This window comes from Pogonomyrmex barbatus, unplaced genomic scaffold (assembly GCF_055798465.1).
Source record: "Pogonomyrmex barbatus isolate J1 unplaced genomic scaffold, ASM5579846v1 scaffold1, whole genome shotgun sequence".
Classification (NCBI taxonomy): Eukaryota; Metazoa; Arthropoda; class Insecta; order Hymenoptera; family Formicidae; genus Pogonomyrmex; species Pogonomyrmex barbatus.
In genome coordinates this window covers 7,819,165-7,837,726 of record NW_028297098.1, presented here as the reverse complement: position 1 = coordinate 7,837,726, position 18,562 = coordinate 7,819,165, and the positions used below count along the sequence as shown (strand labels likewise).

The 18,562-nt window shown below is 28.0% G+C and overlaps 3 protein-coding genes and 2 pseudogenes across 4 annotated transcripts in view; all 5 read left to right on the top strand.

Moving 5' to 3' along the window:
• The window catches only part of LOC148937996 (aminopeptidase N-like), a 76,237-nt gene that overhangs the window by 28,939 nt on the left and 28,736 nt on the right, over window positions 1–18,562 (top strand). The gene's annotated exons all lie outside the window — the stretch shown is intronic.
• Window positions 4,170–6,337, top strand: LOC105431917 (cytochrome P450 9e2-like). 2 transcript variants are annotated; one of them, XM_089081104.1, is made up of 3 exons: window positions 4,369–4,510; window positions 4,611–5,852; window positions 6,159–6,337. In XM_089081104.1, exon 2 carries the CDS (start codon window positions 4,723–4,725, stop codon window positions 5,848–5,850), a length of 1,128 nt encoding a protein of 375 aa, XP_088937230.1. In that variant the 5' UTR covers window positions 4,369–4,510; window positions 4,611–4,722; the 3' UTR covers window positions 5,851–5,852; window positions 6,159–6,337. The 2 variants fall into 2 exon arrangements, with proteins under 2 accessions (XP_088937222.1, XP_088937230.1); XM_089081096.1 differs by having other exon boundaries at window positions 4,170–5,852.
• Window positions 6,891–8,095, top strand: LOC105431916 (cytochrome P450 9e2-like; annotated as a pseudogene).
• Window positions 10,600–13,536, top strand: LOC148938000 (cytochrome P450 9e2-like). Its single transcript, XM_089081110.1, has 2 exons — window positions 10,600–12,673; window positions 12,931–13,536. The coding sequence occupies exons 1-2, from the start codon at window positions 11,153–11,155 to the stop codon at window positions 12,955–12,957; spliced, it is 1,548 nt and encodes a 515-aa protein (XP_088937236.1). The 5' UTR covers window positions 10,600–11,152; the 3' UTR covers window positions 12,958–13,536.
• On the top strand, window positions 15,640–17,444 carry LOC148937999 (cytochrome P450 9e2-like; annotated as a pseudogene).

The following is an 18,562-nucleotide window of genomic DNA, read 5'->3' as shown; positions in this document are numbered from 1 at the left end:
AGCACTTACAGCTGTAAGCATTATATCAGTAATATTGACATATAATGTTCGTCATATTAAAAAAAAAAGAATAGAAATTATATCTGTAATTAGAAAATAATAAAGAATAAATACAATAGAAGATAAAAAAATTTAGAGAAAAAATAAGAGATTTTATTATATTTTTTTATATTTTTGTATTTTTTTGTATTTTTTATATTTTTTAATTTTATTTTTTATTATATTTTTTACACATTTATCTTTGTAACAAGTGCGATATGTTCATATTGAAACAAGATAAAGTCTTGTGCAGATGCAATGTTCTTTATAGATATCGTATATTGTTTATTTAAGTTTAACTTAATGCTTTAATGCATTTGATGAAACACAGATAATTATCCTTTTTATATATTATTATTGCATATTAGAACAAGATGGGCTAGCAATATCGTCTACAGCATGTAGCTAAAAACTTTTCTTCTGCTTTACCGGAGAAGTAACATATAATTTATCTGTCAACATAAGAGATAAATGCTTTTCATCGAGCTTCATGTTTAGAGTAGGTTTGTTTCTTGTTTTTAATGCTAACTTCAATATACAAATGGCATTTACAGACGATAATCTGTTTCGTTTTTTTGTTTTAACATATGTTAAGAAGGAAAATATTCTTTCCAAATCTGCATTTGAATTTGAGAATGCTCTAATAGAATTCAAGAGGGATCTTAAATTGGGATATTTGGTTTTATTATTTAAATATTGTCTTTGTAAAATCTGCTTCCACATATTATCAAAATTTAATTTTAACAAATCTTGTTTCTCTGTTACTAAAAAATCTGAATTTAATTTAAACCATTCTTTCTTTAAACCATTTTCGTTAAGACCTCTTGCAATGATAAAAGGAAGATCATAAAATGATGTCAGTACTTAATAAAGCTATATGTGATAAAAGAATTAGTAATTTTGATAAAAACATATCACTTATTAGTAATCTTTTAGAAATTTCTTTGGCTATAATTATATGAAATCGCAAACAGTTCTTTCGAACAGTTATAACTATGTTTGTCCATTCTCTATTCATAAAGAAATTCTTCGCACTGCAATCTTAAAAAGATAGATTCCGATCCATTTAAAGATTTTGATTTTCTACCTTACAAAATATTGTATTTGGAAAATGTTTTAAAATTTCTGATTTTATAAACTTTATATAAATTTCTTTTAAAAAATCAATTGATTTTGACCGTAACAAATGTATCGTTTTCTCAACTTGGAAAAATGCATTAAATACATTAAAAGAATGTAAAATATATTTTAAAAATAGCAAATATGCCCATATGCTTTCGTATCTACATTTTATATGACATGCAATAAATTTTCTGCAGATATATTTTTCTCACTCACGATCATTTCATTCAAAAAATTATCGTGTTCCAAGATTGAAGAAGTCTTTCGCGTGGTGAGAAAGCCATCGTGTATTACATAATTTTAAAATTTTGTGAGTCTCTTCTTCAAAACATTCATTTAATTTAGTGAAAATAGATTATCGGGACTATAAGTTATATAGCTTGTAATTTTTTTCAAGAATTCCTCACAAACTTGAGATATTTTAGCACATGCGGCATGCGAACTTAATGAAGCAGAATGGCATGGACATGATAATGTCAATACATTATTGCACATCTCTTCCTATTTTTTCTTGAAATGTTTTTCGACCATAACAGACGTATTGTCGCATGAAAAGGCAACAATATTTGAAAAAGATATTTGTAATTTCCATATTTCATATTTAAATGCATTAAATAATTTTTCCTCACTGCAATCTGTTGCATTAATTAATTTTACTAGTTGCGAATGAACTTCTAATGTTTCAATATGAACATATCAAACGTGAAATGTCATCCATATAAAATTCCATTCTTCATTTCCGTTATTGTCACTGACGTTACATTTTTAATTACGGCTATCTTTTTGCGATTGTTGCGTAACCTTTGCGATTTGACGAATTTCTTTCGACACTCAAAATTTACTGTATGCTAATTCTGACTTTTTACTTTTCATCAAGACTGCTTTTTTAAGAATCTCCATGACTTTAAATAAAATTTCTCTTGGGACTCAACTTATTCTCGCCTGCAAACGACGAATAATTGTTAATTCAGCTTTACTAAATGATGACTGTGCATCAATTGCGAAGATGTTTGCCAATTCTTGTGAATGCGATCTTGTCACCGATCTAGATATCTTTATATACTTTTTGTCACTTTTTCGAATTATTTACTGAAGAAGGCTCAGTTCGAAACGTTTAAGTTAATTATTAAGGTAAAATGTACTATTGAATAGCGATCAAGTTTATTGTTTCAATATATAAGTTAATTTTTTAAATGTAATTTTTTATTCTTCGCTCGTTTTTTTGTCTTATTTCTCTTAACTTGTTATACATTTTACGAGCTTTGACATATCATTTATTTTTAAAAAGCTTTTTATAACTTATTTGTACTGTAAAAGATATATTAATTTCATCATTAGTAAAATAATTAAAAATGATTTTTCTAAAATAAGAGATAGAAAAAATAACAGACATTATTTTTCAAAATTTTTTAGTAATAACAATGTCACATTTAAATATTTACAAAACAGAATTTGCTCAATTTCTGTTGTTAATTTGCCAACAAGTTATATTAGCAGACTCTATTCGATTTCTGCTATATTTTTTCCATCACATCGACGGCACACTGTGCACAATTTCTGCCGCGTTTCTGCCGACACGGCTGATAAAGCAGATCGCGCCATATATCTGCAATTTTGCCATCGTTGTGACGGCACACTGTATTTGATTTCTACTGCGTTTCTGCTGCCAGTATCTGATATGGCAAATTTTGCACGATATCTGCTGTATATCTGTTGCCATAATAAGATAGCAAGCAATGCTCGATTTTTATCGCATTTTTATCATTATTCTATAATGAGGAGGTATTCCGCAAACAACTAAGCTTAATTGAAAAGCAGCAGCTTGAAATCTGTTGCAGCTTGAAGTCATGATCGGATCTGCTGACACAGGCTGGCATACCGTTGGCATTTTACTATCTGGATACTTTCCAGGATTCTGTACTCGCTTACCGACAATTATTATATTGTTAACTAATGATAGCCAATGATGGCCGCGCTTTTTTCCAAGATCGTCCTTGCCATTGGCTGTCGTTAGTTAATGGCATTAGTTAATCGACACCGACACCGACACCGGTTATCGATGGACACGTACAGAATCTCGGCCCAGAACCGGGTAAATTCAAACCTGAGAGATTCCTTGAAGAAAGTAAAGAAGAAGATAACCTTACCGTCCATTTGGCTTAAGCCCGAGAATGTGCATTGACAATAGGTTTATTTGCGTTATTGGAAACAAGAACTATGTTTTTTCATCTTTTGATTCGGCATTGCCAGCCAAAACCGGGCGAGAAGACTTCGTCATCATCAAAGTTACAGAAAGGCGGATTCTCAATACGGCTTGAAAATGATTTCTGGTTAAGCATTCTACCGAGAAAAGCAGCATCTTATTATGAACAGAAATTAAACATATCAGATATAAGATAATTTAAAAATAAGAATGCAGTTGATTAGTAGAAGTATTTAACTTAACATAGTTTATAAATATATATGTAGAAATCATGAACTAATTTTATATCATATTGCTAATCTAGAAAAAAAGATAATAACGATTATAATATATATTGTATAACACACACACACACACACACACACACACACACACACACACACACACACACACACACACACACACATACATACATGTATATAAATAATAATGATAAAAAACTAAGCACGTGAAATTCTATGAATTATTTTAACAATACAAGTGTCTGAAATCTAATAGAATTTTTTAACAAGCGACTGGTCATCAAGATCAATAAATAAACAATTTAATGCAATTTTGTAATTTTTCTACCAAATTAATGTTAATTAAAATAAATCACATTAATAAGTAAGTAAAAAAGTAAATAAATAACATAGTAAATAGAATTAAAAATAATAAATAAACTGTAACTGGAAAAATTTAGTATCCTCTATTTTAATTTTAAAAATTTATCATATTAATAACAATGAGGATATTTACGATTAAATTACGGAGAAACATCCATTAACTCCACTTACATAAGCGATAACGAATAGTATATTAGAGAGAACGCCAGAGTGCAGCAGTCGACCGTTAGGTTTCACCATGTAACGTTGTATAAAATAATAGCAGGATTTCGCTTTTCATAAACTTGTATTCCGATTTAGTGGAATAATAGTGATAAATATATTAACATGATATACATAATCGCTTTGTCGGTGATAGCGGGTGTTCTAGGTTTTTACTATTACTTTTTTAAAGATTTAAATTACTTTAAGAAACATGGCATATTGCATAAGCCACCTTTTCCTATATTGGGAAATATGGGACCGTCAGTTCTCCGTCTCCAATCGGTAGCCGAACTCGTCAAGGACATTTACAATCTACATTCTGAAGCAAAATACGTCGGTATGTTTGATATGACTAACCCACTTATAATGGTGCGCGATCCCGAGCTTATTAAATCCATTACGTTGAAACACTTCGATATGTTCCCGGATCATCGCAGCTTCGTGGACGAAACGCAAGACCCGTTATTTGGCAAAAATCTTTTTTCAATTCGCGGAGAGAGATGGCGGCAAGTACGATCTTTATTGAGTCCAGCCTTCACATCTAGCAAAATGAAAAGTATGTTTAAGTTAATGTCAGAATGTGCCGACGATTTTGCCACCTTCTTAGCGCAATTGCCACCAGAACAAAGGATGATACAAGTAAAAGACGTTTTTACCAGATATACTAACGACGTAATCGCTACTTGTGCTTTTGGCATCACTGTTGATTCCATGAGAAATCCAAAAAATCAATTTTACATATATGGCAAAGAGGCGACCACTTTCAACAGTATTGCCTTAATAAAATTATATATATTCAGAAGTTTGCCTATGCTGGCACGATTAATAAATTTGAAAATTGTCCGTCAGAAAATAGCAGATTTCTTCCGAGATCTTGTGGAAACCACTATAAAAACTAGGGATGAGAATAGTATTGTTCGACCTGATATGTTGCAATTGATGATGGAAAACAGAGGTAAAGAGGGCAAGCCAGAATTAAGTATCGAAGATATGGTATCGCAGGCGTTTATCTTTTTCTTTGGTGGTTTCGACAGTACTTCAACACTAATGTGTTTTGCTGCTCACGAAATCGCAGTGAATCCAGATATACAAAAAAGACTTCAAGATGAAATCGATCGAATCTTGGAAGAAAACAATGGAGAAGCACCTTACGAAGCTGTTAATGGTATGGAATATTTAGATGCTGTGATCTGCGAAGCTCTCCGAATGTATCCGGTTGCCGTGGCAATGGACAGATTATGCGAAAAAGATTTTGAGTTACCGCCGGCATTACCGGGAATGAAGCCTTTTACAATAAAGAAAGGACAGGGTATATGGATACCTATTTATGGACTTCAACATGATCCTAAATATTTCGAAGAACCGGAAAAGTTTGATCCCGAGCGATTTCTTGGTGAAAAGAGGAAACACAGTCTCAACTGCGGAGCTTACATTCCTTTCGGTCTTGGTCCTAGAATGTGCATAGGTAACAGATTTGCATTGCTAGAAACGAAAGTTCTACTCTTTTATCTACTAGCCCGTTGCAATCTGAAAGTTTGCGAAAAAACACCGATACCGATCAAGATCGCTAAAGATGGGTTCAATATGAAACCTGAAGGTGGTTTTTGGCTGAATGTGGAACGAAGAGAAAACATACATCATACTCTTTCAACTAAATTAGTCAATGGAACATGTTAAACGTAAGTAAATTGATTGGTTTTTATGTATATTGATTGGTAATTTATTTTTTTTTATTATTTCTTGATAATTTAGTAATAAAAGATATTTCAAGATATTTTAATATTTTTTTGCTATTTTAATGATTAATAACAGTTTAGTAATACACTTAATCATATAATTTAAAATCAAAATTTAATATTTAAATATATTATTAATATAATATAAGGTAATAAAAATTTTTATAAAATCTTTATAAAAATCGAGTCTATCTGAAATATAATTATACTATAGTTTTTGTATAATATGTAATATTAATTTAATTTCAGATAAAACGGAAAACAACAAACTTATGATGAACCAAGACATTTTTCTATAAATTCCCGGAAAGAAAATGTTTACTGCAAGAACTAAGAATTATCACCAGGAATATTTCGATTGAATACTGTCATTTTATCTTTTATATATTTCTAAAAAAACAGTAAAAGAAGAAAGCATAAATGAAAAATTAGCGAATTAAATTTTATTTCTTATCTTGTTTATCTATATTGTAATTTTTTCATAATAATCGTGCAATTATTATTTAGTGTAATAATTACTTATACTTTTCCACTGTGTTTCGATTTCTGAAAAAAATATTTCATATTGGGTAAAAGTTTATCGAATAAAGATAAAAAGGCTTTTAAAAAATTACCAAGACAAATAATATAACTGTATATAATCAAAAATAAAATCTAAATGCACATATAAAATAGAAAAATATTATATAAGAAAATGATATAATAGAAAAAATTGTAAGGCTTAATTAATCATTTCAGTACAGAATAATATTTTAATAATTCATTAATGCATATATAATATATATATAAAATATATATAAAATATATTATTATAAATATATAATATTTTTTAATTTTTATCTGTTTAATTTGCTTTATATACTTTGATTTCATTGAATCAACATCTAAAAATAACTTGATGCGTTACGTCATACTGCGCAACAATCCTTCCACATCTCGCATATAATAGAAAGATTACTTGCAGCAACACTAGTCAATTATCTTAATGTATTGATTCCGCTCGTAGACAGTAATACTCTATTCTAATATTTAAATATTACTGTGTTTATGCGCATTATATGTTTTTATAAGTTCAGTTTAATCGCGTTAGCAATTATCAATATGATATACATAATCATTTTATCAATGATAGTAGGCTCTCTGGACCTTTATTATTATCTTTTTAAAGATTTTAATTTTTTCAAAAAACATGGAATACCATATACAAAACTTTTACTATTACTAGGAAATGGGATTCACTCATCCGCTGCCAATCCATAGCTAAGTTTATCAAGTTAATATACTATATACATCCTGATGCCAAGTATGTCGGCATGATTTAAATCACTCGTAATGATTCGCGATCCCGAACTTATTAAATCCATGTTAAAACATTTCGATATGTTCATGAATCATAGTACTTTCTTCATGAAACCCAGAGTCCATTTTTCGCCAAAAATCTTATTTCTGTCTATCGCTGTTCGTGATAGATGGAGATGCGATTTATATTGAGCCCGGCTTTCACGTTTAGTAAAATGAAAAGTATGTTCAAGTTAATGTCGAATTATGATATCGATTTTAGCAAGTATTTGGCACAATTATCAGCGGAGAGGAGGAAAATGGAAATGAAAGACGTCTTTATGACATATGCAAATGACGTAATCGCTACTTGCGCTTTTGGCGTTTGTAGACTCAATGAGAAATCCAAATAATGAATTCTATGTTTACGGCAAGAAAGTGACTACTTTCGGCATTCTGCTTGTTTCACATTTACAATTTTACCTTGGCTGGCATGAATACTTAAGTTGAAACTTTTTCGTAAAAAAATAGCCAATTTTTTTAGAGATTTTATCGAAATCATATAAAAATCATATAAAAATTAGAGAAGGTATCGTTTGATCAGACATGTTGCAATTGATGATGGAGAGCAGAAGTAAAAATGGCAGGACGGATTAAACTATCGATATGATAGTACAGACATTCATCTTCTTCTTTGGAAGCTTCGATACCAACTCGATGTTAATGTGTTTTGCTGCTCATGAAATTGCAGTGAATTAGGATGTACAAAAAAAACTTCAAAATGAAATCGATTAAGTTTTGAAGAATAATGATGGACAAGTACTTTAGGTATAGCGGTTAATAACATGGAATATCTGGATGCAATCATGCAGTAAACATTAATGAACATAAATACCTAAAAAAAATAATTATTCTGCTATAAAAATTAATGCAAATCTTCTCCTAAAATATTCAATATTAAACCCAGATACCAATTCCGATTTACCTTCAATAAAATCTATTAGCCTTCGATTTATCTCAGTTAAAATTTAAAAAAAAAACATTAAAAATACAGGAAATATAGAAAATATAGGAAATATAGGAAATATAGAAAATAAAAATCAACCACCTTGTCAAACATCAAAATCTTTTAAAAAATATCCCTTAATTAAAATTAATATAATCAAAATAATTATAATTAATTTAACTTCATATGATAATGAGCAACAACTCGTATTGATCCTATTATAGAATATGAAGAATTAGAAGACCATCCAATTATCATATAAATATATTATCAATCTCTAAAATAATAAATATTATTAAACTGAATAATTTATATAATAAAAAGGAAGTAATCAATGAGACTCTCAGAATATATCCAGGTGACCTGACATTGAATAGAATATGCGTCAAAGATTTTGAATTGCCTTCAACGTTACCAGGGATGAAATCTTTTATTATAAAGAAAGGACAAGGCATATACCAGTTTATGGACTTTATCATGATTCTAAATATTTCGAAAAACCGGAGAAATTTGATCCTAAGCGGTTTCTTAGTAAGCGCAAAAAACACTCTAAACTGTGGAGCTTCCTTTCCTTTCGGTTTAGGTCCAAGGATGTGCATAGGTAACATGTTCGTATTGTTGGAAAGTTTTGCTGTTTCAAATGAAATGAAAAATTACAAGATAAACATGAAGTAGAATATTTCCTTCAAGACTATAATAAAAAAAATATGATCGCAAGTCAGGAACAAACAATATATTTGCATCATATTTGTGCTAAAATTAAATATAGTCATTTTAATTTCTACATATTTTTAAGAAAATGGTGAAAGACAAGAATAAAGAGATTATCAGAATATCGTTTTTTATCTTGCTTTGTTATTATAACTTTATAATGTGACTTAATCATGGTAAAATAACTGTACGATTATTATATTAAATTTAGTAATATCATATATATCCAATATTTTTTTTATTTTTATTTTTTTATATTGGGATTAAAATTTATTGTCAAGATAAAAATATTTTTATATACCGATAAATTGATTTTATATATATATATATATATATATATATATATATATATATATATATATATTGATTGATATAACTATACAATAAAGAATAAAATCTGATTATGCATATAATGTACAAAAACACAAGAAATGACACATTATAACATATAAGAAAAATATAAAAATTAACTTGTGGATATTATTACAGAATATCGTCTTAATCTATAGATATATATATATATATACATGTATGTATGTAAAATATATACTTTTGAATATTATGTGCAGTTAATTTCCTTGAATCAACAATTACAAATAAATCGGCTTGTTACGTTTCATTACGCAATAATCCCTCCATATCTCGTATATAAGAGAAAAACTTACTTATACAATAGTAATTAATCATGATAGATATAAGACTTAATGAAAGATTTAAAATAAAATAATATTACACTACTATGTAAACAACAGTATCAGACTCTTTACGCAATATATGAATTATATATGAATTCAATTTAATCATGTGAAAAATCAAAACGATATAAGTAATTAAAGATAAACGATATAAGTAATTAAAAAATTAAATTAAGTTTTATGTGTGACAGACACTCTGAGTATTTATTATTGTCTTTTCAAGAATATAAGAATATATTTTAAAATTTTAAAAATATAAAATATTGTAGGTAAAATGTTTTGCTATTACTTGAGATCATACAGGATCAATGCTTTTCAATTGCCAATTCGTAGTTGATTTTATCATATCAATATATTCTTCAAAATTAGATAAATTGAAGAGATATCGTGAATGAGATAAAAGAGATATGTAATTTTAACATTTATAAACAATCTATACATATCTATATATATATATACACACAATCTATATATATACACACACACACACACACACACACACACACACATAAACCGAGAAATATATACATATATCGAGAATATATTTAAGTAGACTAGCACTCGGTGGAACAACAGGACTTTAGGCGTTAACAATCTCTTTTATTTTTGAATTTAAATATATAATATAATTCCTCTTTTAATTGAATGACACTGTTCATTTATTTTTAGATATATTATGATTATTTATTGATTACCAAAGCAAAAAAAGAGCATTCGGTATATTTGAAAAGTCTGCTCTGTCAATTAATTTTTCTTTATAGAAAAATATTTCTATTTTAATGTATTTTGCAAGAATTTTTATTATATGTTTTTTCGTTTCTGACATTACAATTTAAAATGGCTATAATGAATTAATAAGATTCTTAAAATATAAAGTTCTCATAATTATAGAGAAAAGAATATATTAAACTATAAATAAATTGCGGTTATTATAACACATACATCTTATATAAACATATAAACATATATAAACAATAATGATAAAAGCTAAGGGCACGAATGTCTGCGAAATGTCATGTGGTAGTTCAATTATTTTAACAATATGAGTACAGTTTAGAAAATAACAGAATTTTTCATTCAATTAGCAATAATCAAGACTGCCAAGAATAAATAATTTAATGCAATTTTGTTGTTTTCCTAACAAATTGTTATTAATTGATATAAATCATATTAACAGTAAGTAAAAAAACAGATAACGTGGCAAATATAATTGAAAATGATAAATATCGTGACTGGCAAATTCTGTCCTCTATCTTGATTTTAAAAAACTCGTTATCATATTGATAATAACGAGGATATTTACAATTGAATTAAAAAAAAACGTTTATCAACAACACTTAGATTAATCATGACGAATCAAGATATTAGAGAAATAGCGTAAAACAGCAGTAATCGACCGTCAGCTTGCGACACGTAATGTCGTACTTTGATATTATTACTAATAACAAGATAAAAATATTCAAATAAATTATCAAAGAGTTGAATTTAGAAGAGTTGAATTTCCACAAACTTGTATTCTGATTCAGTGAAATAACAGTAATAGATATATTACCATGATGTATGTAATCGCTTTATCGGTAATAGTGGGTGTTCTAGGATTTTATTATTATTTCTTCAAAGATTGGAATTATTTCAAAAAACATAATATATTGCATAAGCCACCTATTCCTATAGTGGGAAATATGGGACCATCAGTATTTCGTCTCCAATCGATAGCCGAACTTATCAAGGACATTTACAATCTACATTCTGAAGCGAAATACATTGGAATATTTGATATGACTAAACCATATATAATAGTGCGCGACCCCGAGCTTATTAAATCCATTGCATTAAAACATTTCGATATATTTCCGGATCATCGCAGTTTCGTGAACGAATCTCAAGATTCAATATTTGGCAAAAATCTTTTTTCAATTCGCGGAGAGAAATGGCGGCAGGTGCGATCTTTATTAACTCCAGTCTTCACGTCTCACAAAATGAAAAGTATGTTTAAGTTAATGTCAAAGTGCGCTGCCGATTTTGGCAGTTTCTTGACGCAATTACCACCAGAGCAGAGGATGATGCAAATGAAAGACATCTTTGCTAGATATACTAATGATATGATTGCTACTTGTGCTTTTGGCATTACCGTTGATTCCATGAGAAATCCAAAGAACGAATTTTACGTATATGGTAAGGAAGCGACTTCTTTCGACGGTATTGCCTTAATAAAATTATACATATTTAGAAATTTTCCTTTGTTAGCGCGATTAATAAATTTGAAATTAATCCGTCAGAAAATAGTAGACTATTTTCGAGATCTTGTGGAAATCACTATAAAAACCAGAGATGAAAATGGTATTGTTCGGCCTGATATATTACAATTGTTGATGGAAAACAGGAATAAGGAAGATAAGGCAAAATTGACTATCGAAGATATGGTATCTCATGCATTTATCTTTTTCTTTGGCGGTTTCGACACTGCTTCAACGGTAATGTCCTTTACTGCTCACGAAATCGCAGTGAATCAGGATATACAAAAAAAACTTCAGAATGAGATCGACCGAATCTTGAAAGAAAACAACGGAGAAGCATCTTACGAAGCAATTAATGCCATGGAATATTTGAATGCTGTAATTCACGAAGCTCTCCGAATGTATCCTCCTGCTGCGACAACGGATAGATTATGTGTAAAAGATTTCGAATTACCACCAGCATTACCAGGGATGAACTCTTTTACTATCAAGAAAGGACAAAACATATGGATACCGATTTATGCACTTCATCATGATCCTAAATATTTCGAAAAGCCAGAAAAATTTGATCCCGAGCGGTTTCTTGGTGAGAGAAGGAAAGACAGTCTCAATTGCGGAGCTTATATTCCTTTCGGGCTTGGTCCCAGAATGTGCATAGGTAATAGATTTGCGTTGTTAGAGATCAAGGTTCTATTCTTTCATCTATTAGCCCGTTGCAATTTGAAAGTCTGCGAAAAGACACCGATACCGCTCAAGCTCGCTAGAAGTGGCATCATTATGAAGCCTGAAGGTGGTTTTTGGCTAAATGTAGAACCAAGGGAGATTACATTGGTAGACGTAAGATCATTGATGATTTAATTGATTTATTTTTTTTTATTACTTTTTGACAATTTAGTAGGAAAAAGTTAAATACATTTCAACATTTCTGTCTTAATACTTTAATAACATTTTAATCATACTCTGAATCATACAATTTAAAATCAAAATGGTTAAGTATGCTTTTAATATAAGATAATAAGATTTTTAAAAACTGAAAATTTATCTAAAATATTTACTATAATTTTTATCTAATATAAAATTTTTTTAAATTTCAGATGAAACAGAAAACGATACAACCGTAATGAAGCAGAACATTTTTTTCTATAAATTTCCATCAAGAAAATGTTTATTGCAAGTTTAAAAATTAAGGATATTATTGCATGAAGAATATTTTTACAAATGCTATCATTTTATTTCTTATATATTTCCAAAAGCGTTATTGGCTCACTGCACTGCACCGTGCCAATGCACACTAAAGACTGCTATACATAAAATATTTAAATGTAATAGCATAATATTATTTCTTTGATAATGAAATTATTAATTCATATTCAGCTAAATAATACAACAAATTCATTGACTATTTATATAAACACTTTGAAGTATTTATGTATTTTTACATTTTCATGTATATCACCATTTAGTATACACCAACCAGTGTAATACAGCAAAAAAAAGACATGACAAAGATTGGAGAATTAAATTCTATTTATACGCCTATTCAGTTTGTAACGCATACTTTTTCATGATAATCGTACAATTATTATTAAGCATAATAATGTATATCAGTTATATTCTTCTACTGTGTGTTTCTTTCATTTCTGTAAAAAATATTTTTATAATATTATTATTGGATAAAAATTTATGGAATAACGATAAAAGCGTTTTAAAAAAATTACTATCAAGAAAACCTTCCCAAATATAAATCTCATAATAATGCAAATCTTACATTTATATAGATTTGTTGTAATAAAAAATAAAATTCATTATTTGTATTCAACTTTTGCACTATAAGCAAAAATATCCAATATCCTCAAAATTTTACGTATCATTAGTAATGTTATTTTGAAAATTCTTATTTTTTAGCTAAATGTAATTGTAACTTTTATAGTAATATTGATATTTTAAATTTTGAAATTTGTAAATTCACATTGAAGTAAAAAAATCCTAATAAAAATAATAAAACCAATATGGGTAATTCTCTTAATCAGCATATAACGAATAAATTACTAAACAAATAATAATGCTATATATGTGCTGTATAAGTCTATAAAAAAATTTATGAATGAAGTTAACACAAATCTTTTTTTACGCCGGTAATCAGTAAGTTAACTAGACTATTCGTGAGTTCCCCCTTCATGTATTAATAATAATTTAAATAGTTTAATAATAATTTAAATGTACAGAATTTATGCAATATTTATTAGCACATTAGAGTAATTTGATTTTTGAGTCGCATCCTTTAAAAATCTTCCTTATTAAAGATAGTAATATTTTCTTTTAATATATTTAAAATTAGATCACTTAATTATATAAAACATATATATAATCTATTAAAATTACTTGAAAATAATAGCACAATCATATATGATTTGTGATAAACGCTAAGATCAAATATTATAAAAAATTGTCCTCTTAAGCCTATCTAAATCCAATTGATGTAAGATTCAATAAATCAAATACACACAATACATTTACGAATAATGCGCTATTATTTTGAAATAATTCTGATTTTTGCAATATTTAGTAAATTTTCCTCATAAGCGGTATATTTTCTTCTAACGCGTTTTCAAAAATTCAAAATTAGATTACCAAAAAAATCTATAATTTATACACTATTGTTTTAATATAATATTGATTTTTACGGTGCAAATCTTAAACAGTTTTTTTTCTTTAGGCGATCAGAAACATGGCTACTTAATTAATCCAATAAATTTGATTTATTAATTTGATAAATTAAATGCATGATATATATTTACACACTTTATGTACTATTTTCATATATAATTTCAATTTTTGCACCATAAATCTTAAGCAACTTATTTTTAAATAGATATCCTGTCAAACGGAGACATTCCTGCTTAGTTAATTTATAGAGATATAAATAAATTAAATATACATGCCATGTTTTATATATATATATATATATATATATATATATATATATATACAAAATAAATATATAAAATAATAAAAATAATAAAAATAATAAAGTACATTTTTTATTAATTTAAAGAGCGCATAAATAGCGCATTATTATATAATTTGTTTAAATAAATAAAAAAATTTGATTAAATTTGACTAAATTTTGATTAAATAAAGAGAGTCAGCTAAGCAGAATTCAAACAGGGACAAGCTAACTTAATACAATTTTGTAATTTTATAATAAAGTCATGTTACACATAAACAATATTTAAAAGAAATAAGTGAAGAAGCAAATAGTTAAAAATATTAAATAAACTACGGTCAAATTAGCAACAGATATGTTTGACATATTATACAGGATGTTCCGCAAGACTTCTGCCACCACTCGTAAAAAAATAAATGGGACCGAGATGAACATAAAAATCCCATACCATTTTGTGATATTCGCAATAATAATCGAGATATTAATTATTAAAAATCACGTATCAGCCCGGCCCATCGCAAATGCAAGCGCGCGGTAAGATACTTCCGCCCGGCGAACATCGTTGAGGCGCGTGAAGAATTATTTACTTCAAGCGATTGCCGTAATTATGTATATATATATATATATATATATATATATATATATATATATATAACTTACTCTTATTAGTATATTAATGTGGCGTTATTAAATTGCTAGACGTTAGGATATAACTCGTCAAACTACTGGTCAATTACTATATGAACGGTTTATTCTCTTATACATATACGTATAAGAGATATATGTATATATATATATATATATATATATATATGTGTGTGTGTATGTATGTATATATACATATACCTCTTATACGTACACACACACACACACACACACACACACACACACACACACACACACACACACACACACACACACACGCACGCACGCACGCACACACACACACACACACACACACACACACACACAGCTGTGTGTTACGATTCTTTATGAATTTAAGTATGGTGTAAAAACTGTTATCAATATGATATATGTAATCATTTTATTGATGATAGACACTGTAAGCCTATATTATTTTCTTTTTAAAAAACACGAATTACTTCAAGAAATATGGATGTAAAATCTCTTCCCATAGTTGAAAATATGAGACCGGCTATCTTCCGTCAGCAATAACTGACTGATTTTGTCAAAATAATGTATAACTTAAATTCTAACGTCAAGTATGTCAATTCTAACGCATGTATGACTTTTGGCAAAATCCAATCGTAATGCTTCATGACTTTGAGCTTGTTAAATCTGTCGTTAAAACATTTTGACAACTTTATAGACCGCCTTGGTGAACAACAAGATCCATTTTTGGCAAAAACCTCATCGCCCTTCGCGGACATAAGCGTGAAGTACGATTTATATTGAATCCGGCTTTTACATGTAGTAAAATGAAAATGTTTAAGCTAATATCGAATATCGTATGTTTAAATTAATAATCGAATTGTGGTGTTAACTTTAGCACTTATTTAACTGGCAACTGCCATTAGAAGAGGACAATCGAATTTAAAAACATCTACCTTTACAAGGTACATAAATGACGTAATCGCTACTTGCGCTTTTGGTATCAGTATTGTATTAATTTGCTATCAGTCTATGAAAAACCCGAAAAATGAATTTGTGTACGGTACAGAAATATCACTAATTTCAGCGGTTTCTCTCTTTTAAAATTCTTTATAATGAGAAATTTTTCTCGGTTAGCACGAATAATCAAATTGACATTTATTCAGAAATGAAAAATCTATAAAGAAATAACACATTTTTTTCGAGATCTTGTTGAAAAACTACTATAAAAAGAAATAATAATGATATCGTTCGTCCAGACATGTTACAATTAATAGTGGAGAAGTAAAGACAAAGCGAAATTATCAATTGATGATATGGTAGCATAGGCATTCATTTTTTCTTGAGAGACCTCGAAAGTACCTCCACATTAATGTTTTGCTGCTCAAAATCGCAGTGAATCAGAATATATAAAAAAGACTTTAAAATGAAATCGACCAAGTCTTGAAAGAAATCAATTGAGAAACACCTTACGAAACTCTTAATGGTATGGAATATTTAAATGCTATGATCAACGAGGTTCTGAGGATGTATCCGGTTGCTGTGGCATTGAATAAATTATATTTGAAAGATTTCGAATCTCTCCCCCTCCTCTCCCGCGCTAACATTATCAGACATGAAACCTTTTACTGTAAAGAAAAGACATGGCATATGAAAACGGTTCATAATCTTCATCATGATCCTAATTACTTTGAAGTACCGGAGAAGTTTTATCCTAAGAGATTTCTGGATGAGGTGAGGAAAGATAGTCTTAACTGTTGAACTTATCTTCCTTTTGCTATTGATTGATGTGCATAGGTAACAGATTTGCTTTATTAAAAAGAAAAGTTCTGCTTTTCCATTTGCTGACACGTTGCGATCTGAAACTTTGCGAGAAGACAGTAATTCCGCTCAAGATCATTAAGGGTAGTCTTAGCATAAAATCTGAAAGTGTTCTTTTAGGATTCTGTTAAACATAATGCCAAGGAATAATATTCATCACAATTGCAGTTAATGCTGCTAACAAGATAGGTTAAATGTAAGAAGAAAGAAAAAATTAGTTTAAAGAAATCTTTGACAAAAAATTGTAAATAAATAAATTAAATAATTTCTTGTATTTTTTTTAGGTAGTAGTATAAAATTTATTAAAAAACAAAAAATTTATTAAAAGAATTATTGAAATAAAAAATTACATAATCAAAAACAAATATATTATTATATATCAGAAATATAACAATTTTACATATATAAAACTTAATATCATGTATGTATATTAGAAATAGTTGATTAATATTTACTAAAATAATTATTACAGATATAGTTCATAAATATTTCTTAATTTGATGAGTAATATGAATATTTTGTGAAAACATCTTTAAATAGCATGTGTATCATTCAATTGGATTAAATGGTTGTTTAAAAATATATCTGATAATTCGAATAAAAGAATAATCAATTGCATGCCAAGTTTGCGACAAATCTCTCTGTATTGACGAAAAGAGGATTTGTATTGGTTTCATGTAGCATGGTATAACATATAATGTATAATGTATAAAGATATGTAAATATTATTGTTTTACATAAACATTTCAACTTAGCTTTTTACTGTTCGTAATTGTCTTTATGATCGTTTAATTAACTAATATTAGTATTTCTTTATTTCACAATTTTTATGAAATATTCATACATAATTACATACTACAAAGTCATAATGTCATTAAATTTATAGATATATTAAATCCTTTTAGGGCATTATCATCATTATTTGTACTTGAACATATTTAACTCCCATGGAATGATTAGATTTAAATTTTCATGCACATGTACTAATAAAAATTGGCGATTCTCGTATGATATTTTAGAATCAATATGTAAACTAGTAAAAGTCTAATCAGGTTTTATATTATAAATTGTGCTTAATTTAAAATAATAATGCTTTCGAGTTATTTAATACAGACAATTATAATATATTTATTTAAATAACTTATCAAAAAGATATATTTAATAATTATTTCAATAAATCAGAATTATCTTATCAATAATAATTCCTTTAAATATTATAACATTTTTTTCTCTTGCAAGTTCATACAAAATTTATGAATGTTTAAAAGATACATAAATGATGCCCGAAAACCTAATATATCAAATTTGATGATATAATGACTTTATCAATCAACAATCAAGAGACA

Bases quoted from the DNA above. Each gene is read 5' to 3' on its own strand.
- LOC148938000 (XM_089081110.1), top strand. From the start codon at position 11,153: ATGATGTATGTAATCGCTTTATCGGTAATAGTGGGTGTTCTAGGATTT. The intron at 12,674-12,930 runs GTAAGATCATTG...TTTAAATTTCAG, and splicing joins GGGAGATTACATTGGTAGAC to ATGAAACAGAAAACGATACA.
- LOC105431917 (XM_089081096.1), top strand. From the start codon at position 4,297: ATGATATACATAATCGCTTTGTCGGTGATAGCGGGTGTTCTAGGTTTT.